We start from the raw sequence: 22,026 nt of genomic DNA, 5'->3' as shown, positions 1-22,026 counted from the left end.
ATTGTTTACGAAGATAACGAATTCTATTTTACATACCAAGTTAGGCTTTCTAGACTTTTCCCTATACTTTTTTTAGTGTTTGATTTCACCGGTGGTGAACTTGATGGCTTGTAGTTCTGTGTTGACATGTTGTTTTTCGTCTAACGAACTTATTATGTTAAAAAATATTAAAATATTTACTTAAGAAATTTCATGACGCTAAAATTGTTTGCTATAAAACTTTCCAATAGGTGATAGGCGAAAAAAATATATTTTTGTCTTAAAATTTTTATTTAAAAAGTAAATTTCAAGTGAGTGGCTAGTTTCTTGAATTATTTAAATGGATAACACAGGTTAGAAAACGCTTGAATTTTTTAAAATATTTATCTTTTAAGTAGAAAAGTTTTCTAATATCTAACTTAATTTAAATTTTTAAAAAGATTCTGAGGACAGATCTGATGGTTTAGAGATGGATAATAACATTGATCGAAAAAGTAGATCAAGATCTGGATCAAGAGCTTCTGATAGATCAGTTAGTCCAAGTGATGTAGTTAATAAAAATAATACCAGTCCACCAAGGTAAGCGCTACTTATTAAACATATTTTTGGTACAGCCAACATTCATTTACTGATAATAATTTACATAGGTCGGAATCATTATCACCGAGATCTGAACAACCAGGCTCTCCAGCATCAGTGCATTCAAATGCTAGTAGTAAACATCATCAAAATGATAGATCTCCATCTCCTGAAAATATTGAACGTTCTTCAAAATCTAGATCCAGATCTAGATCTTTGTCTAATAAAAGTAAATCTGCATCGCCTACTCGTGCTGCATCGCAATCACCTGGAAGAAGTAGCAGAAAAAGTAGGTCTGGCTCAAGGTCATCAGTTGATTCTCGAGCTGGTTCTAAATCTCCTGATGCAGTTGAACATAGAAAGTCCAGATCAAGAAGCAGATCAAATGCGAGTTCAGTACATTCGAGAGAAGCATCACGTTCACGCTCAGTTCACTCAAGGGAAGCTTCACGATCACGATCACGCTCAAATTCTCCTAAAAGTGTAAGATCAGTAGAAAAGTCTTCTAATCCTCCATCACCAAGAAAATCTCGTTCAAGAAGCGGATCAAATGCAAGTTCAGTGCATTCTCGAGAAGCTTCACATTCTATTCATTCAAGAGAAGCATCTCGTTCACGATCACGTTCAAATTCGCCGAAAAGCGTAAGATCAGCAAGGAAATCTTCTCATTCTCGGTCACCATCACCTGTATCGAGAAAATCACCTTCACGTTCTCGATCTCGATCAAATAGCCCTGCAAAAGGTTCTGCAAAAAGCTCTCCACGTGTCTCAAGATCCAAATCGGGCTCACGATCAAAATCTAGATCGCGTTCAAGATCCAAATCTAAATCTCGCTCAAGATCAAAATCCAAGTCTCATTCGAGATCAAGATCAAAGTCTCCTTCGAGATCTAAATCTCGTTCAAGATCTAAATCTGTCTCGAGATCACGCTCACGATCTAAATCAAAATCACGGTCTAGATCCCGATCTCCAGGTACTTCTCAACGTCTTTCACGTTCACGTTCACGTTCGCACTCAAGATCCAAATCACGGTCACGTTCAAAGTCTCGTTCACGTTCAAAATCTGTTGCTAGTTCAAGAGCTTCTCGAGCTTCATCTCGATCATCTTCTGGTGGAAGAAAGAGCCGCAGTCGTAGTAGAAGTCGAAGTCATAGTGGAAGTCGTAGTCGCAGTCACAGCCGTAGTCGTAGCCGAAGTCATAGTCGAAGTCGTTCTGGTTCTCCAAGAGTTGCCGCAAAACGACGTTTATCTGATTCTGAAGGAGAAGATGATGAAATTAAACGATCAAAGAAGACAAAACATAAACTATCAGATTCTGAAAATGAAAATGAAGAAAAAGAAGATTCCGAAGAAAAACAAGAGAAAAGTGATAAAGGTGATGAATTGGAAATAGAAGATAGAAATGAAGGCAATGGTGGTGAAAATTTAGTTGATAAAGATGATGGAGCAGATTCTGATGTTGAAATAGACAGAAGTGGACAGATGGATGACTTCATGTCAGACTTTGATATAATGCTGGCACGGAAAAAAGAAGAGCAATCACGTAGAAGAAGGCGTAAAGATATTGACATTATAAATGATAATGATGATATAATTGCTCAATTATTATCAGACATGAAAGCAGCATCAGAAGAAGACAGAAAGTTGAATCAACAACAAAAACCAGCTACAAACAAAATAGCTATGTTACCAAAAGTTCTTTCTCAATTAAAAAAACACGATTTGCAATTAGCATTTCTTGAACATAATGTATTATCTGTTTTAACTGATTGGTTAGCACCAATGCCTGACCGCTCTTTACCATCTTTAAGAATACGTGATAGTCTTTTGAAATTATTATGGGAATTTCCACGTATTGATCAAGCATCTCTAAAACAGTCTGGTATCGGCAAAGCTGTCATGTACCTTTATAAACATCCCCGAGAAACTAAAGAGAACAAAGAACGTGCTGGTAAATTAATAAATGATTGGGCAAGACCAATATTCAATCTTTCAGCAGACATGAAAGCACTTTCTAGAGAAGAAAGATTGCAGCGAGATTTGGAGCAAACTCCACGTAAGATAAGAAAAACCGATGAAGACAGTTCATCACAAAAATCTCAGGATATCAACAAAGCACTCAAAGGAGATGCCAAGTAATTTATATTTTATTACAAAATTATATATCATACGATTTTAAATTATATCTTCAATTAATTTTAATGAGTAGATCATAAAATTCAGCTAATTTAAATATTTTTTAAAATCATTTATTGCAGACTATTAAGACCTGGAGATCCTGGATGGGTTGGTAGAGCTCGAGTTCCTAGGCCATCTAACAAAGATTATATTGTGCGACCAGATTGGAAATCAGATGTTGATATTAGTAGAGTAAGTTAAAATAGATTTATTTCATCGTTTTTCACTGATTCATATTGTTATTTGTTAAATAACATCAATTCAATTTATTATATTTTAATAGGGCACCAAGAAACAGATGAACAGATTTGAACGTCATATGAAGAATTATATAGACAGTAAAAGGATGAAATCAGCACGACGTGCGGTGGATATATCAATAGAGGGACGAAAAATGTCATTATAGTTCAATAATTTACAACTTAGTTATCCTAAGATTGAATAATAGAATAAGTAAAAAATAAATTCATCATATGTTCAGTAGTTAAGAAAAGTTATGACTCTTGTAAAAAACATATTATTTTAAATAATTCGATTTGCTTCATAATTATTACAATAAAAATATTATAAAAACATTTTTTTATTAACGAATAAAATTTTGACCAAGAGTACTTATTGTCTAAAAATCATTATTTAAATCAACATATTATTTAAGGAAAAATTGACAGGGCATGTGATTCTTTACTATTTATCATTTGTTGATAATTGCAGTGCAGTGTTGACAACGTGAAAGCTCCAAAATATCTCACAAATTTTTTAGATCGTGTATGTGTTTGGATTAAATTGAGTAAATATTTAATATTTTACTGACATTCACATTTGATATTCAATTATAACACTGAAATTAATAATTGTATTTTTTTTGTAGATATTTATTACATAATATTTAAAAAATCAACATTATTTGAAAAGTGGTTTGGCTAGTCAAAAAAATTTGACCCAAAGATGCCTAAACTAGGTCCACAACACATTGAAAAAGCTGTAAAATGGTAATTATTGAATATTGTGATAAATAAAATGTTATTAATTGTTTATTTTTATTGTTTTTTTTATTTTGTATTAAATACTTTATATAATAATTTTATTTATAATATGTAATTCTCATCGTTGGAATTGTACACATATTCTACTAGCAGTTATGCAATAACATAAAATGTGTATTATTCATTTGATTACTTAATAATATTAAAAATATTAAATTCATTTTTAGGTTACCATCTGCCATGACTTACGGAGCAGCAGGAACTTGTGGTCTTCTATATTTTACTGACTGGAAAGTAGTACTTCGATATTTGCCATATTATAACACAAAATTCAACTAAACTTACTCCAAGAATTTATTATAATTAAATCAATGTAATAAAATTGATAATCATAATGTATTGACAATTGTTAAGATAAAATAGAGCTCGAGAAATTATTTGTAGAGGCAATTAAACAATAATTTATTGACTACATCATTTACAAGTAGAAAATATACTTATATTAAAATGGTCACTTTGGCTGTAATTGTCGTTTTTCCATCTCATAAAGGTAATCTGCTTCTGAGGATCGAGCTTTTCGTCTTCTTGCGTAAATTTCTGGCCTTACGAAATGGCTAAAGTAAATTGAAATTAAAATGAATACTTCAAATTTTTCAATATCTGTTACAGTGATAAAAAAACGAAATATGTACTTACTGAAATAATAGGGCTACATTTACAACCCCAATAAAATTAATGTCTTTTTTCCAATAGCCTTACGTACTAAAGTATTTACTTTTTGAAATGAAGAGCTGATGATACTATGCAAAAAAGATATATTTACTAGTAAAAGTTCGATGTAAGGTTAGTTTATTGTTAAAATCAGAATTGTAAAAAATCATATTAAATACCTTGTCATTATGATGATTCAGATGTTACTTTCACTTCTAATTCTTTTGTTTTTTCTTCAAATAAAGGTTTCCAAATGTAAACTCCACTAAAAACTCCAAATATTGTGGCAATGAAAATAACAGATCGCGGCTGACTTTTTCTTATCCGTGGAAGCATGTTAATACCTTTAATTATTAAAAAAAATTTTCATCAAGATTAATATATATCTGATTTAGATGAATCAAATTTAGTTTAATTTTATTCATGAAATACAGAAATGACGGTATCAAAAATTAGTATATAATTCTACATATACTAGAACAAAAAAAATTTTATTTGTAAACATGTTTTTAATAATAATACATGGAATTTCAAAAAAAGCGCTTGAATCAATAGGTAAAAAAGAAATCCAGATATTTACAGCTGTGCCATCTCTCATTTCTATTTCCAATCTCACTAGATTAACATTTAATACTAAATACGAGCCTCTATGTAATTTATGTAATTTCTGGTTAAATTTACAATCTGTTCCATGAACAGTATCCCAATGATTTCCAATAGCGAGAAATTTTAATGTAAATGAAATTATTTATACTACATGACTATTTAATTACGATTTTTGCAAATTCAAATTTCTTTTTATATAATTCTATATCAGTTTTCTTGAGAATTTTTTACTCAGATGTGTTATTGAACTGGAAAATGAAAATCAAGTTACCCATTATAATAATAAAAAAGTGATTGATAAACCCATGAAGTTTAATAAATACAAGCAAATGAAAATTTTTTAATATTTACACCTCGTAATTTATGAATAAAATACAAAAATGCAAAGACAAATTGAAATTGGTATAATAATTATAACCATTTTTACTGATTTATTTCTTTTTGTTTGTATCTTCATGTTTACGATGAATTAATTGTTTATTTCTGTTTATTTAATATATTAGGAATAGTCCCCAATGAAGCGAATCACGAAGAGACTATTTTTCAAATTGCCAATAGACTTGATGATTTACAAAAAGCTGCTTTACATATTTTTCAATGTATTGATGAAAAGATTACCGGCTATAGTAAAAGGTTTGTTATTTTACATTAATCTGTGAGTAAACATATTTTGATTTCTATCAAAAATATTACAATGTACATTATTTCAATTTCCATCTATTTTAGACTTTCAGGAGTAAAACAGAAAGCCAATCAACTTCAAGATCAATTGTTTTATTTACAAAATAATATGAGCCTAAAAGCAGTAAAAATGTTTTCAGACGCAAAATATCCTGCTTATACAACTTATCAAGAATACGAAACTATTATGAATAATTTAAAGGATAAATTGTTAATTGAAGACGACAAAAAAATCGAATTATACAATGACGAAATAAATAAGTCTCAAAGGCCTACAATTAAAGCAGATCACTATGCAACAGAACTAAACCTAAAAGAGAAATTACAATTTTATTACGTTATGAGTAAATCGTTGAAAAAAAATTTAAATTTAAGCGGAAGAAATACATCTTCATCTGCTTCTGTTTCATCAGTGAGTGCACTGTTAATTGATGAAACTCCAAAACAATTTTATTCGATATCAACTACTGCTAATGCCACGAAACCAATTGAGGATGCTCCTGATTCTATCGTTCAACCATGGCAATCTTCTGATTTTGAATCACCATCTTATTTATATGCTCCTATATTAGGCGAGGTAATGAATTTTTGCATAAATGAAACATAGAAATTTTTACTCTAAAAATATTAATAACGTATTTTTTGATATGTAGGTTCCTCAAATCAATGTTCCAGCAATACTTCCAGATCTTCCAGGCATTGTTGATGATGAAAAATTTGTGCTCGATTTAAGCTTTCAAAGTCCTATTGCTCCATCATCTGCAGTGACTTCTCCAACTACACGAATAGACCTTCCAGACGCAGGAATTGCTTTTAAAGGAGATAATAAAGTTTCGAACCAAATGCAAGATACTCCTCCAAATCTTCCAAATTTAACAGGACCCGAAAATGAAAATTCATCTATTCAATCATCATTACCTACACCTCCTCCTCCACCACCACCAGTATCAAATAATGTTTTAGTTAATCTACCAGTTAATCAGACAACTTCTCATCTGCAAACGACTGCTGCGATTACAGCACCACCTCCGCCGCCACCACCACCACCGCCTCCTCCTCCTCCTCCGCCGCCACTTGCTTCTCCAGGATTAGCTGAAACTGATAGAGATCAAAAAGTGGAGACAAAACCACCTCCAGTGCCTAAATCTAATGCAGATGATAGAAGTAATTTAATGGAAGCTATTCGAGCTGCTGGTGGTATTGGTAAAGCCAAAATTACGACATACTTCAACAGAAAAACCAAGTGATCGTTGGTCATCGGCCTCAGTTGGTGGAGATTTAATGGCTGATCTTCACGCAAAATTATCGATGAGAAGAATAGCTATGTCAGGAGGTGGAGGAAATATTACAGCTTTAGAAAGGATATCAAGATTGATTCCTCCGCCACCTAAACCAGCTGAAACATCAGATAGAAATTCCGCCAGCGAATGTGATTCACAACCTGATGTTGATGATTGGGAAGAATAATTATTTTAAAAAATTTATAATATTTTTTAAAGCATATTTATAGATGGTTATTTGATGTAAATAATATTTAATGAAATAAATTAATGAAATATAAATATTTATTACAAAGAATGGCTGATATTTTAATAATAAAAAATAGACTTACTACTTATGAAAAAAAGTAGAAATTAAAAGCAAAAAGTAATTTCAGAAAATAGTACTGTCTTAGAGTAGTTTAAATCAAGTTCAGCTCAAAATATATCGTCTCATATAAAGTGTGACGAAAGTTTAAGAAAATAATTAGACTATTACGTTCAGGAAATTTTTTTTTTTAAATTTATAAAACTATTTTTCTTTTATCTTCAGACTAATTTTTAATTGTTGTCTATGAATGTATTAGTGTCAATAAACTTTTTTTCTCCTTTAAAAATAATTGCGAGGTTAGAAAACATGTTTAAATAATCATATATTCTATTAAATAGATAAATTACTTTAAAATTGGATTGAAAATTTATCAATTTCAATGACTTATTAAATAAAAATAACATTTTCTTAATAATTAAAATAATTTTAATCAAAAAAACATATTTTCTTTTTTACAGCTGAAAAAAATTTTAAAAATGCACCGGTAGATGATTGTATACATCTGGATTAAAACATAGAAAACAATCTTTATTCACAATTTATTATAACAATGGCATCAATAATGAAAGTTATCGAAACAAAGTATTATTCAACATTTATCAAATATTCAAAATACTTATTTCGATCGTATACCAAGCCGGCAAAAGCTGTGGATAATCGATATACCAAAACAGTTTTGCTTCCACAAACAAAGTTTCCATCACGAATTTTAGAATCCAGTCGAATAGAAACAGATAATTATCTTATGGAGGTAATATTTGGTGCTTTTTTTATTAAATATATATAATTGTATTATTTAAATGGTTATTAATATTATAAAAAATATTTCATAGAAATGTGGGTTTTATGATCTATACAACTGGCAAAGAGAAAATTTAAAAGGTCCAGATTTTATTTTACATGATGGACCACCTTATGCTAACGGCAAACCACACATGGGACATGCACTTAATAAAGTAAATGATTTTATTGGCTTAAAGGTTTCTTCCTAATTTAAATCAATAGTCATTATTCATTAAATACATTCATTGTTATTAAAGATCATCAAAGACATCACAATTAGAAGTCGAGTTATTCAGGGTCAAAGGGTCCACTATGTACCAGGATGGGATTGCCATGGTCTACCAATTGAGCTTAAATGTTTTGAAGGTTCAAAACAAGCACAAAGTAACATGACACCTAAAGAAATTCGTCATCAGGGTAAAAAATTTTATACATTGATAAATAAATTATAATTGATCTAATATTTTTATAATTCAATAATTTTTATATTGCAGCACAAAAATTTGCTGAAGCAGCAATCAAAGAACAACGAGAGGAGTTTATGTCATGGGGAATCATGGCAGACTGGAAGGAATCAGGATGTTATTTTACACATAAAACATCATATATGATAAATCAATTGAAACAATTTTACAAATTGTATGAAAAGAATCTTGTATTTCGTGATTTCAAACCCGTTTATTGGTCTCCATCATCCAAGTAAGAAATAAAAATACTCAGAATAAGTATATTATGAATTATAAAAATTTTTTTTCATAATTTGGACTCTATAGAACAGCATTAGCCGAGTCGGAGTTGGAATATAATCCAAATCATAAAAGCCGATGTGCAATAATCAGATTTTTAATTAGTGAATTATCCGAAAAATTAAAAATACTTGAAGATAATCCAGTTTATGCTCTTATTTGGACTACAACTCCTTGGACATTAATTGCTAATCAAGCTGTGGTCTATTCTGATGAAATTTCTTATTGTGTAGCAGAAGATCAACAGAAACATTATTATATTCTTGCTGAAGATTTATTGACTGACATTATTTGTAAAATAGGTCCACTTAATCCAGTTTTAACTATTAAAGGTAATTTTGCTTTATTATTTTGTGAAATAAATTTATAGTATAAATATTTTTAACTTATTTACCTTCCAGGTAGTGATATCAAAGAATTGAAATATGCTCATCCAATAACAGGAAACATGATGCCTTTCCTTCCAGCAAATTATGTTAGTCATAAAATAGGAACTGGACTAGTTCATACAGCACCTGCTCATGGGCCTGATGATTTTCTTACATGTTTAGCAAATGATATTCCAGTTGTACGTTTTTTACAAATATCTATAGAATTTTTTAAAATTGGTTTTTGAATAATTTACTCCAAAATAGGTATCATTGGTTGACGAAAATGGTTGTTATACTACAGAAGCAGGAGCTCCTTTTACAGGAGTTGATGTATTAAATGGAGGCAACGAGATTGCTTTAAAAAGTCTTGGAGATGACGTATTGCATACGGAAAATATGGTACATAGTTATCCATACGATTGGCGTACAAAAAAACCTGTGATCACTCGTGCTAGTTTTCAATGGTTCATTAATACGGATTCTCTTAAAAATAAAGCTCTAGTAAGTTAGACTTCAAAATATTTGTGTATTTAAAATAATATTTTAATATTTTTATTTAGAATGCATTAGAAAATACAAGTATGTATCCAGCTTTAAGACAAAAAGTAGTGTTCAACAGTTTAACGCATCAAATAATTCAACGACCATACTGGTGTATATCTCGACAACGTTCTTGGGGTACACCAATACCTGTATTTTTTTATAAGGATACTAAAAAAGTTGTGATAAATGAGGAAATCATTGAAAGACTGTGTAAAGTATTCGAAAGAGAAGGAAGTGACTGTTGGTGGGTTTTACCAGTTGAAAAGTTAATTGGAAAAAAATTAATAGAAAAATTAAATATTGATCCTAATAATTTAGAAAAAGGAAATGTAAGTAAAACTTTTATTGAACTAATAATATTTTCCAAATAATATACGAGATTTAAGTTTTGAAATAATTTAGGATATTATGGACGTTTGGTTTGATAGTGGAATTTCTTGGTCAGCGGTTTTACCAGAGGGACGAGCTGATCTATATCTTGAAGGTATGGATCAGTTCAATGGATGGTTTCAATCGTCACTATTAACGTCAATTGCTTTGCAAGGTGTTCCTCCTTTCAAGTAAGATAAATAAATTAGTCTAAAAAATTAATTTATTTGATTAACAATTATATGCTCTATTAGATCAATTTTTGCTCATGGATTTACTGTTGATAAACTGGGAATGAAAATGTCAAAGTCACTAGGAAATATTATAAGCCCTAACGATATTGTTAAAGGCAAAAAAGATCAAAAATCGAAACCCGCTTATGGTATTGATGTTCTGAGGTAAAAAATATAATAAATAAAGTCCTAATAAAGATAACTGAATATTTATTTAAACGAATAAAAATTTTCTAGATGGTGGGTAGCAAATCATGGTATTCAGCATGATAAGATTCCTGTAACAGACACAACTATTCAAGATAGTGTAGATACTCTGCAAAAACTTCGACGGCTGTTACGGTTTTTACTGGGTGGTCTTTATCCATATGATACACCTCAAGAAATTAAAGCTGAATATTTGATTTTAGATAAATATATGTTACATCGTTTATATAAATATCACAATGTGGTAAAATATAATTATTTATTTATTAACGATTTATACTGTTGACCTACTTTACTAATCAAATTAATTTATTAGATCAAAGATTATTATGATAATTATGAATTTCATAACGTTTGCAAGACAATTACCTACTTCACTGTTAATGATGTATCTGCCAACTATTGTCATCTCGTTAAGGATAGATTGTATTGTGAAGAGGCGAGCTCTCCCCTTAGAATAGGAGCTGTAGACGTTATCGGGGAAATACTGAAAGTACTTACAAGATCTATCGCTCCGATAACTCCACATTTAGCTGAAGAAGTTTGGCTCTATCATCCTTATAATCTTAGTAATATTATCTTCTAAAAATCATTACATAATAAAATAATTATTATCATAATAAAATTTAATTTCATCTTTTAGCGTCTGTGCCACTTTTCCATTCAACCCATTCGATTCCGGACGAGTGGAATGCTCCAGATATAGAAAAAATTATGGAACCTGCATTTAGGATAAAGAGTATAATCAATAAATCATACAGAACCGGTACTTTAGAACAAGAAATCACAGTTAGAGCCAACCCAGAATTTATATCCTTAATATCAGTGAGTCTTATTGTTTCTGAATTTTCAATCAATAAGTTTTACACTCATGTTTTTTAACCCAAATAATTTTTATTTTAGGCTCTGCAAGCAGAAGAAGTTTCATCAACATCAGAATTGTGTCATGTTTTACAAGTTTCAAAAGTAACACTCATACCCGACTCAAGCTGTGATTCACCGACAGTTTCTTTCAAAAACATTGAAAAGTCTTTGTGTAAACGATGTCGAAAATTTGTTGAATCATCTCCAAATCAGCCATGCATTCGATGTATACAAATTTTAAGCAGATACTTCAATAAATAACAAACGTGATAAATTGAATATTTTTTAAGTCTATAACTATTTATACTGCATAAAAATGTTTTTTTTTTCTTATCAAATAAAAATTGCATTGTAAATGAAACAAGATGTTTTAAATAGTATATTTGCGTATTAATAATAATTTAATGAAATTCAATACAGTTTTTCTACAATAAGTACAATACATATAGTGTAAATAGATGCATGTATATACATACATATATATTTATAATATTAATATGCAATAATATAATTATAATAATCATAATAGATTAAGTTCAGTCAGGCTTAGTGACCTTGTAGTGACATTAAGCCATATTATTGTCTGACACATCTTATGTTATAAGCAGATCATAAGTACTACGAATACAATTACGGTTCGATAATAATTTAACTCAAACAAATCAAATGTACGATATTATTATTACTATTAATTAATTTCTGGTGACTAGGAAATAGAGGTAAATGCTATTATATTGAATTATATTATTCATACGATACTATTGATTGTGTATGTAAAGCTTTTGTTGGACCATGATTTTCCCATGGATTGGTTGTTCATAAAATCAATTATTGTATATTCATTAAATTAATTCATTATAATTATTTTCAGGCAAAAATATTATATTATTCTCATTTATTTATTGATAATATGATTTTACCGGGCAAGAATAGCAAAAATTTGTTATTAACAAAATACATTTTTATTCATTTTAATAAATAAAATTAAAAGTTGTTTGAGGACTTTCCTTTATTAAAAATGGATAAATAATGCCCGGACGGTATATTTGAATCTCAATAAATAACAGAAAATCTATTTTATTTATTGAATCAATTGTTTTAAGTTTATAATTGTATATTGTTTTTTAGATAGAATATTTTATTATTATTGAAGCACGATTCAGTTTGTGTAATTAAAAGCCTTGATTATTAAAATGTTAATATTCTTTTTTATCTCCTTTGCTTTCTAGTACTTGAAGTTTTATTATAATCAAACCACGTATGAAAATAATTACAGCACACTCTTAAAGTTGTTTTATATATTTATATATGTTATATAATATATTTATTTTTAATTACTTATTATTTATAGAACATAAGCATGCACGATTAATAAAATATGTGCAAAACTGATTCTTTGTACCAGAGTTATTATCGTATTGTTGCGAAAGTTTTTGTTATTTTTCATTTACGTATTTTATGGAAAGTATTTCAAAAATTAACTAACAATCACTGCTTATTAAAATTGATCGAAAAAAAAATTATTAACAAATAAATTGTTATTGAATCATCATTAATAACAAAAATGTAAATTGAGCTTATTGCTTTATTAATTTGCAAAAACTTTTGCAACAATTTAATATAAACTTATTTCAAAATATTTTTATTAATATTTATGTTAATTTTCAGGAAAAATGATTTTTAATTTTTGTTTATTTTCAATTTTTCAGATAATAACAAATCAATTGGAATATTAATCGTGCGAATAATCGTGACTTAATTAATTTCATTAACATTATTGTCATAGCCACACTTTAAATAGAAGACGTATCAGTAAACATAAAATATTAATGATAATTATAAGAATAATAGTGATAATAATTTTTTACGTCCGTAAAATATTGACATATGTATTCAGTTATTATATTTAATTTTATATTTATTGTTAAAACATCTCTGAAAACTATTTATAGTATAATTTGATATATTTTGAGATGTATATAATAATATTGTCACTAGATTATTTCTTACTTCTCTCGCTTCTACCGTTTGATATGACACAAAGAAGTCAGAAATTCGATTTAATAGAGTATTGTCTTTGATATAATTATTATTATTATTGATACTTATTATATAAGAATACTAGAATATAATTTTATTCATTGTCATAATAATAATTGATAACTTATTATTTTAATAATACAAAATAAAATAAAATTTATAATTTTAAAATTTTCCTATTAAAACGAAATATTTATGCCTGTCAAAGAATAAAATTTTAAATAAATATCTTAACATTTATCAACAGAAATAAAATTGTTAAAATTCGTAAAAATTAAATAAATTCTTCAAAACATTTAATTAAAAAATATTAAAGCTGATGATTTGATTTTGATAAATTATTAATAAACCTATTGTAATATTAGTTTATAAATATTATTAATTTATCATTTATTTAATATTTTTATCATTATTACTATTTTCATTATCATAATTATTGTCGAGTATTGTCATGATATTACTCTTAACAGTAAAGAGATATAAATTATTGAAACTTGAAGCATATTCTTTTTAAAAATAGATTTATGCATTAAATCATTATTACAACTAAAATTGGAAAGCTTCCATTCAAATATTTTTTCAGATTTAAAAAGAAATATATATAGACTTTTGTTTAAAATTAGTCTCAATCTTTTTTCATCTGTATAATTCATAAAAATAATAATTTATATAATTATTAAGTTATTGAAAAATAAATTTTCTCTGTTCATTAAATGTTATATTTACTCTTTAACACTGAAGTCATGCCTAAGCACTGGATCAGTGATTTTGATAAGTAATTATTGTTATTACTGACAAAAAAAATATAACAACCCTGTTAGATATAGCAGATATTGAAGCTCGAGCTTAAAGTTTAAATAAATCTTAAAATTTATATATTTTACAATTTTTTAATTCAAAATTTTAGCCGTACTCTTGAGGATAAAATTTATATATCTTTTCAGCCTTATTTCAAAAAACGAAGCATTAACATTTGAGATTTTGTCAAGATTTTTTTTCTGTTTTTTATCATTTTTAAGAAGTATTTTTAATTTACTCATTATTTCCTTATTATTTTTAATAGAATAGTAAGCAAAAGCCACAATATTTTGTTTATTATTACTCAAATAAGTATAAGAAGTATCTACTTAATTATTAGCAGAGATTTAAATTTTTTTATTTGACACCAGACAAGATCAGGTTTCATAAGTTTTCCGCCAAAAAATTACGGACAGTCCTGTCTCATTTCTATATCGAACTCGAGTGATTGGTAATCGAAAACAGTTTTCGATTATAAATTAATAATTGCAAGATACTCTCGATTAAAAACCTTTTTTTTTGGCTATTTAGTCTTTATGAACAAGTTTAATTTTATTTAAAGAATTTACTTAAATATTGAAACTTGTTTAATGACAAGTTTAATCACCATAACTAGAATTCCACACTTATTTTCAAATTAAAGCCAATATGTTTTGTAACATGGTATTTTTAATATTGTACCATTCTTTAAAGTGAGCATTTTGTCTGCCCAAAGATATTTTATTTCACTGACAATATGATTGAATTATTATTTTTTTATCGTTTTCTTTTGTGTGAAGACTATACAAGTGAAATATTTTTTAATCTCTCTAGAATTTGAAAATTCAGATATGTTCGGTTCAATAAGAATCGAGTCATCAAAGAATTTTTATATTGCTATAAATATATTCTTTTTCGCGTAAATTCGATCAATAACTACTCGAAAACACGGCTGGAAATACATACCTTTAATCATTTAATTATTGTCATCTTTTGATATTGTAGATTAATCATGGGCAGTTCGTGTTACATTTAGTATTTGCCGAGATCATTGCGGTTGTTTTATTAATGTACCATGGAATTGCGGTCATACTCGTCACTCCTCTATAAAATACAATACATATTGATAACAGACTCAATTATTTTCTCATTCATCTATGTACTCAAAGAGAAATTATTTTTAGAAAGATCAAGTACTTCTGTCTGATAAATATTTAGTCACCAATATTTTTTCATTCAAAATTTATGTCAGGCAATAAAATACAGAATGACTAAATTTTTATAATATTAAAGTAAACAAATATTTTCCTATTATTTCAATAAAAGTTGTTATATTTAAAACTTTTTCTTTCTAAAAGTAATTATTTCTCTTTCTCTTAAGACAAAGTTAATAAGTAAATATACCAATAATCCATCACCAAACCCACTTAAACTTGGAATATACTGGGATCTTCCAAAGTTATGATTAATATTCTTTGGCTCTTGATATGATTGTATGGTATTTAAATAATGTCTTGATTCAGATACTTTACCACGTTGATCTTCTTTAATATCATTTATTGTAGATGCCTTTGCTGCTATTTCTTCAGCCATTCTCTGTTCCTTAAAATAGTATACATTTCTTTAGTAATGAAAATCCATCATCTATTAATAGATAAAGCTGCTTTCTTTCTAAGAAAAAATTGACCTAAAAACAAACCTGTAGCTCACGAGCACGTTCAGTACGGATAAGCTCCTTAAGATGTTGAAAACTGCCAGCTTGTGGAACATGTGATCCTCCACCAACTCGGAAATTATATTGTGGTCTTCTCAAATCTGGCGGCTGTCGATTAATTGTTCCATACATTCTGGCTACTTCTTCAAATGTCTTCATCCGGTTTGGCATCCCATTACGTAATCTGCTTTCGGGTGGTGCTTTATGAACCATTTTCCCATACACCGGTGCTCGACCACCACCACGATTGCGAGCTTGCTCATCGCGTTCATTTAAAGCTATCAGAATTAAATGAAATAAAAAAATTAATTTTTTACAAAATTAAATATTAGAGATGGATGATTAAATTTCTTCAGGGCTAAAGTCCCAAACTATACAATAGAAAGTTTGAAAAAATTTTATTGAGATGAATAGTTGTTTTCTTGAAAATATTTTTCCAATGAAAAACATATTTTGTATATAATTCTAGGAATTCAACAATGCAAAAAAGCTTAGTTATACTTTGAAATATTCTTATCACCAGTTACATAAAAAACGTATTTTAATTATTTATTACTTCAATAAAATTTTTTGTCGACTATGAAAGGATTGGCCTCAACTATAGGAAGACTTAGTGAAGATGAATATCAGTAGAAATAGATACTACAAATCAATGAATAAATTACCGTACTTTTTGTGTATGTAATTTTACTCCATTTACGAGCAATTAAGCAATGAGCTGTAGTTAATTATGTGAAAGGCATTGATGTTGAATCAATACTATCAACGAAAGTTCTCAAAAAACTCTTATTAAATGTAATTATTGATATGAATTATTTCTTGAGAGATATCTCAAAAGTTTAAAATGGGGAAAATTGCCCAAATATTAGAAATAACCTTTATACAAATTTTTATACAATTATTTAATATTAATTAAAATAATATAATAAATAATAAAAAAAAAAAAGCTTTTAGAAGAACATTTATGAAGTTCAATTATTTTCTGAAAATGATGTTTATCAGATATTCAAATAACAATCAAATGCCAATAATATCAGGAAAGTGTCGAGTCTTTTTTTCACTCACACATATCATTCCGTCATGTAATCAACGTAGACCAATTATCATTTGAATCAGGTTATGAGATTATTTTTATCGTTTTAAAAACTCATTAATAAATTCATTAGTGGCATGATATTTTTTTTAAATTTAATATTGTTGTTGTTATTAATATTATTATTACTACTATTCATCGCAGTTAAATAAAAAATAAAACTAAAATCGCCACTCCACCATATTTATTTAATTGGAAAGAATAGAGAGAAAAATTGATTAAACTTGAAGAGGATTTTTAAAAAAGTAATAAAATCTTTTTCTATTGAAAAAGACAGTAAATATTGTCAGTTATTGAGAAACTTCTTCAGGTTGCCAACTTGAAAATAAATAATTGTTTATGATAATTACCTCGATAGTTAGATGATACAGTTGACCGGACTGGATAAGATTCCCAAACATTATATGAAAACGGATCCCGATACATAGGCAAATCATTAGTTATTTCAGCAGCACGACTTTGTCGTTTACTATATCTCCACATAGCACGTAACTCTTCACACGTAGGCTCAGCTTTATTACGTCTATCTCTATAGGCGATATGACTCACAGTAATATAGGGTGACAATGGATGATCCGCAAATCTCTGGCATTTTATTGTGTTTAACAAACATGAATACAAAACAAAAGTCCCGGCCAATATTGTTGCAAGTTTCATTTTCTGAAAAATAATAATAATAAGTAAATAAAATCAAATCGAATGGAACATAATAAATATTGTTTTAATCAATATTTTCTTTACCTAATGAAAGTTTTGTTGAAAAGGATTATTGTTGTTATCTTGTGCACGCAAATAAGTTTTATTTTGATAAGTCCTTTAGTCGATATGTCATAAAAGATATGTTCCAAATTACATGTAGTGATATAATTCTGTAAAAAAAGTATTCATTCAACGTATTATATGTCATATTTTATGTTTGTATATTCTGAAAAATGTTAAATAGAGGGAAATAAATCAACAAAAATAGGAAAAAGTAGAACAGCCAGAAGAGAATTTTCATGAATGCTCCATTTGAATAGATTAAAGTAAGAGTTCAGTCAAGCTAGAATAATAGGAAAAAAAAATATAGTTATGTACAGTATACTTTATGAATAAAAAATGTATGACAATATTGACAATGTTAATACTTGAATCATAATTTCATCACTAACTTTAATCAAAGTTAAATTTAATTATTGCAAAGATATTTAATTTGAAAAAAACGTTTCAATAGAAATAATTCAATAATTCTCATTTTGTTAATTAAAAAGAAGAAAATATTTACCTAAATTATTTTTTTGAAATATTCAAATAAATTTCAACAACGTAAATGAATGTGTAATTTTACAAAGTTCAATTGATTTCTACAATTAATTGTAAACTTATAGAGTTTGTCTAAATGTAATTATAATTAAATAATATAATGAATTATCCTGAGAGTAAGAAAAAAGTTTCATTGATAATTTCAATAGACATTAAATTAAAACAGAGAATAGAAGATAATGCTAATACGATTAATAATTTATCTTCTCTAAATTGAGTCGATATAATTGATATTATGATGAATGTACAAGCTTTAAAATCAATTAATCATATATTATAACGATACTCAAACTCGACATTAGTTGTCTACCTAAAAAATAATATCTATGATGACTAATTTAAATTATAATTATCATATTAATTATGATACGTAGCTATAACGTCTAGAGTCAATTCCGAATTGAAACTAGGTACTTATACACCAATTGAACTTTAATTAAAGTAGATAGTTTTTTAATACTTTAAATAAACTATAAACAATATTTATAAATTCATTAACATAATATTTCATGTTATTTGCAATTCTTTATGATATTACGTACATCTGTGCAATATTTTTCTAAATAAAAACACTAGAATAAAGTTATTTGAGTCTTCTGTACCTTTTTACTTTTTCCACCACTTTAGTTTACATATTCAAAAAGCATAATTTAAAAAAAGTATTTTTTGCAACTATTCATCACAAATTTCTGTTGGAAAAAACTGTTGCTGATAAAACTAAATCTTTGTTTAATTGGAAAAGTTTCTTCAAAACCATCTCGATGTGAGCTTCTAGTAAAAGTAAATTTATTAAAATGATTGATAATGTTTTATGAAAAAGTTTAATAACTTTAATAATAATCTTAGAAACTTATTAATCGAATAAAACAAACAGATTAAACTAAATCTAAGATTTAAGAACAATGACAATGAAAATATTCAATTAAACTTTCTTGTTAACTACTCAATCATTATAGAACATCTCCAACAATCTGACATTTCCGTAGAGTTAAAGTCAAATTTAAAGATACTTTTGTTTCTATTAAATATCATGAAAAATGTTAAAAGCTTAATAATGATAGTTTAGTGAAAGAAAAAAAATAAATTTTAACTAAAATAGAAGGTAATACAGTTCTATAAGTGGTATATTGAACAATAGGTCACACGTTTCGCCATTCATATTCTCAGTTCAACCTCGTAGAGATTTACTTCGTTTCATTCTGCACAATTGTGGACACTATTCCGGGCACCTGTTGTTTCTTCTACACATTCGGGCTTTCGACTGATTGTGAATCCTTTCAGCTGTTTCAATGTTTATTATTCATCATTCATATACATGTATATATTAAATGCATTTAGTCTTCACAATAAGCAAAGTAAACTGACATTATTTTCAATTTTATTCTCCTAGTAAAACCAAGTTAAGAATATAAGATAATAAATAATTAATCAAATTGATAATGGTCAAATTTTTTCCTTAAAAAAAATTGAATAAATTATAATTAAAAGTAATATGATTTGAAAAATGGCAACAAGTGATTATATGATCCTTTTATCAAATAAATTGTCCCTTTGAGCAAAGTGAGGGCTCTATTACCCTCTTTTACGACCTTTTATCAAATTAGTGGACTAAAATGGCTGTGCATAGAGTGCATAGAGTAAGCAGTAAAGCTTTATAATTGAACTTGTAAAATGGTCCAAGAAATACAATGTCAATCTAATGATGTAGCCAGATCTAAAGTGAAATTAAATATGGGAAGAGTCATTAACTGAATGTAACGAGTTCTTGTGTCAACAGCAGACCCCGGGGAATTGAAGAGGCCAGCCCGGCGAGTAATCTTCCGGTTGACCTTTACAGTTAGTCAGCAAGGATTGATTGAACAAGTTTGCAGTATTCCAAAGCTCACCAAAAACTCGGTCGAGTAATATGTTTGATTAAAAAACCAATTTCCATGTACTTTAATTAATTGCTTAGTGATTATCAACACACAGTATTTTTTATTCATAAATGCGTATTTCAATTAACCAATTTATTTTTCAATCTAAATAAAAATCAATGAATAAAAATAAATAATTTACAATAATTACTTACTTTTTAATTATTATCACATGAATAAATTAATGATTAACATAAATAAAACAAATTAATTTAAAAAAAAATACAAAGTAACGTGCTGATGAGAATGAATGAACGAATGAATGAGAGGAGTGAATGAGATTGAGATGAACGAAAAGCAATAGACGAAAGATGTTGAATGAATAAAGTTCATGCTATACTAACCTATCTCGTTGGTCTGTCGTGTCCGGAAACTGTGAACCAACTGACGTGGCGAGGACGTAAGGCTATGACTCCACTGACGCCTCCACCACTTCTTCAATGCGGGCTTTCCTCGCGATTCGCACGGGGTATTCTTTGAATCTCCACCGTTTGGTAACTGGCTATCCCCTCTCACTTTCTCCGCAATTCTCTACCAATGTTGCCCTTTCCCTCTCTGCCAAGTTTACTCCCACTTTATCCATCACCCTCACGAATTTACTCTACCCTAGGCACCCCCGGGGATATACTCGCAATATCAGTCACAGCGCACGTCTATCTTCTTTTTCTTCTTTATCTCCATCTACATTTCTTCAAAAAACCAACCCCTGACTCAACTTCCAAAAGCTTTTCGATGTATCAGGGACGTAGAAATTCCTAGAACCCTCATCATTTGTTAAGTTTTGATGAGTTACAAAGCTTATTTTTTATTAATTTTGACATATTGGCTCATTGATAAATTCATTTTACCATCATTGGTTTAATTAACGTTAACTAAGCTGGAAAATAATTATATCTTACAAATTAAATAGATAAATAATGGAATTTCATTATGTTTTCTTTGATAAAAGCATGGAATTCTTGGAATTTCTGTTCAGTTTGCTTTTACTGGATATTCCATAGCATAAATGAAATAACTTCATCTCTGGTAGATCCCTTTGTCTTTAAATGTAATTCCTAAATGCTAAAGAAAGTGTGATAACGTTCATTCAAAATTGGTATTCAGCTGTTTAAACTGTTGTCAGAGCTTTCAAGTGAAATTACAAAACGTTACGTCAGACATACTTTCATTTCATTTATTTTATCCTATTAAAAAAGTTGTAAGAAAAAATTAATGAATTTTTCTTTCATTTACAAATAAATGAATGTAATTAGTCATTTTCTTTTCAACAAATAGATAAGTATCATTATTATAAAAAAAATATTTGTTTTATTACAAAAATTAGTGACATATGAAAGTAATGGAGGGAAAGAAATGCTCAAACACTTGGTTCATTCAGAACGATCAATCTTTAGATAATTTTGGACTGACGAAATTCTATCCAGCCCTGTTCATCCACCTCCAAATGAGGACACTTCCCCAACAACCACCTACGCATCTTACTAACGGAAATCTTATGTAGAAGAGCATAGCATCTCATTCCTGCATCCCCTGCTACCCTTCTGTACCACTACCATCATCACCATCACCACCACCGCCACTAGAGTTTCAAGTTTCAAGTGGGAGTCAACTTTTCCACCTACACAATCGATAACAGGCCTACGGTTTCTACTGAATGGACTGTACCATTCGTGTCCTCCACGCCTACCCAACCTCTCGTATTGATTACTACGTCTAAGGGGGATGCTCTATCGACCCAGCCAGCTGTATAGCAGTTCATTC

The 22,026-nt window shown here is 28.4% G+C and overlaps 4 protein-coding genes and 1 long non-coding RNA gene across 6 annotated transcripts; 3 read left to right on the top strand and 2 right to left on the bottom strand.

Annotated features, from left to right (window-relative positions):
* Window positions 1-94: 94 nt before the first annotated feature.
* On the top strand, window positions 95-3,344 carry LOC118067477 (IWS1-like protein). Its single transcript, XM_035084220.1, has 5 exons — window positions 95-332; window positions 420-558; window positions 627-2,693; window positions 2,817-2,928; window positions 3,020-3,344. The coding sequence occupies exons 1-5, from the start codon at window positions 320-322 to the stop codon at window positions 3,140-3,142; spliced, it is 2,454 nt and encodes an 817-aa protein (XP_034940111.1). The 5' UTR covers window positions 95-319; the 3' UTR covers window positions 3,143-3,344.
* An 809-nt stretch (window positions 3,345-4,153) lies between these two features.
* LOC118067478 (uncharacterized) lies at window positions 4,154-4,907 on the bottom strand. The gene is made up of 3 exons (XR_004690387.1): window positions 4,610-4,907; window positions 4,416-4,519; window positions 4,154-4,333 (listed from the first exon to the last, which is right to left on the bottom strand). It is a non-coding gene; the product is annotated as an uncharacterized lncRNA (long non-coding RNA).
* A 367-nt stretch (window positions 4,908-5,274) lies between these two features.
* On the top strand, window positions 5,275-7,279 carry LOC118067512 (WASH complex subunit 1-like). The gene is given in 5 exon segments (XM_035084276.1): window positions 5,275-5,438; window positions 5,540-5,669; window positions 5,763-6,294; window positions 6,371-6,928; window positions 6,930-7,279. Coding segments are annotated over 5 exon segments (1,497 nt in total). The 5' UTR covers window positions 5,275-5,416; the 3' UTR covers window positions 7,185-7,279.
* A 123-nt stretch (window positions 7,280-7,402) lies between these two features.
* Window positions 7,403-11,772, top strand: IleRS-m (Isoleucyl-tRNA synthetase, mitochondrial). The gene is made up of 15 exons (XM_035084275.1): window positions 7,403-7,603; window positions 7,766-8,058; window positions 8,141-8,263; window positions 8,348-8,507; window positions 8,585-8,789; window positions 8,864-9,168; window positions 9,238-9,404; window positions 9,472-9,708; window positions 9,768-10,079; window positions 10,153-10,310; window positions 10,374-10,517; window positions 10,590-10,803; window positions 10,876-11,128; window positions 11,203-11,384; window positions 11,463-11,772. The coding sequence occupies exons 2-15, from the start codon at window positions 7,858-7,860 to the stop codon at window positions 11,682-11,684; spliced, it is 2,883 nt and encodes a 960-aa protein (XP_034940166.1). The 5' UTR covers window positions 7,403-7,603; window positions 7,766-7,857; the 3' UTR covers window positions 11,685-11,772.
* A 2,243-nt stretch (window positions 11,773-14,015) lies between these two features.
* On the bottom strand, window positions 14,016-20,737 carry LOC118067474 (uncharacterized). 2 transcript variants are annotated; one of them, XM_035084212.1, is made up of 6 exons: window positions 20,610-20,737; window positions 17,789-17,916; window positions 17,398-17,707; window positions 15,940-16,232; window positions 15,645-15,842; window positions 14,016-15,344 (listed from the first exon to the last, which is right to left on the bottom strand). In XM_035084212.1, exons 3-6 carry the CDS (start codon window positions 17,702-17,704, stop codon window positions 15,306-15,308), a joined length of 837 nt encoding a protein of 278 aa, XP_034940103.1. In that variant the 5' UTR covers window positions 17,705-17,707; window positions 17,789-17,916; window positions 20,610-20,737; the 3' UTR covers window positions 14,016-15,305. The 2 variants fall into 2 exon arrangements, with proteins under 2 accessions (XP_034940103.1, XP_034940104.1); XM_035084213.1 differs by having other exon boundaries at window positions 15,773-15,842.
* Window positions 20,738-22,026: the final 1,289 nt, after the last annotated feature.

The sequence above is a fragment of the Chelonus insularis genome, unplaced genomic scaffold, assembly GCF_013357705.1.
Source record: "Chelonus insularis isolate UGA/USDA-ARS -01 unplaced genomic scaffold, ASM1335770v1 contig_384_pilon, whole genome shotgun sequence".
In the NCBI taxonomy this organism is placed as follows: domain Eukaryota; kingdom Metazoa; phylum Arthropoda; class Insecta; order Hymenoptera; family Braconidae; genus Chelonus; species Chelonus insularis.
The sequence above is the reverse complement of the archived record's forward strand: the minus strand, read 5'-3'. Positions and strand labels throughout refer to the sequence as shown.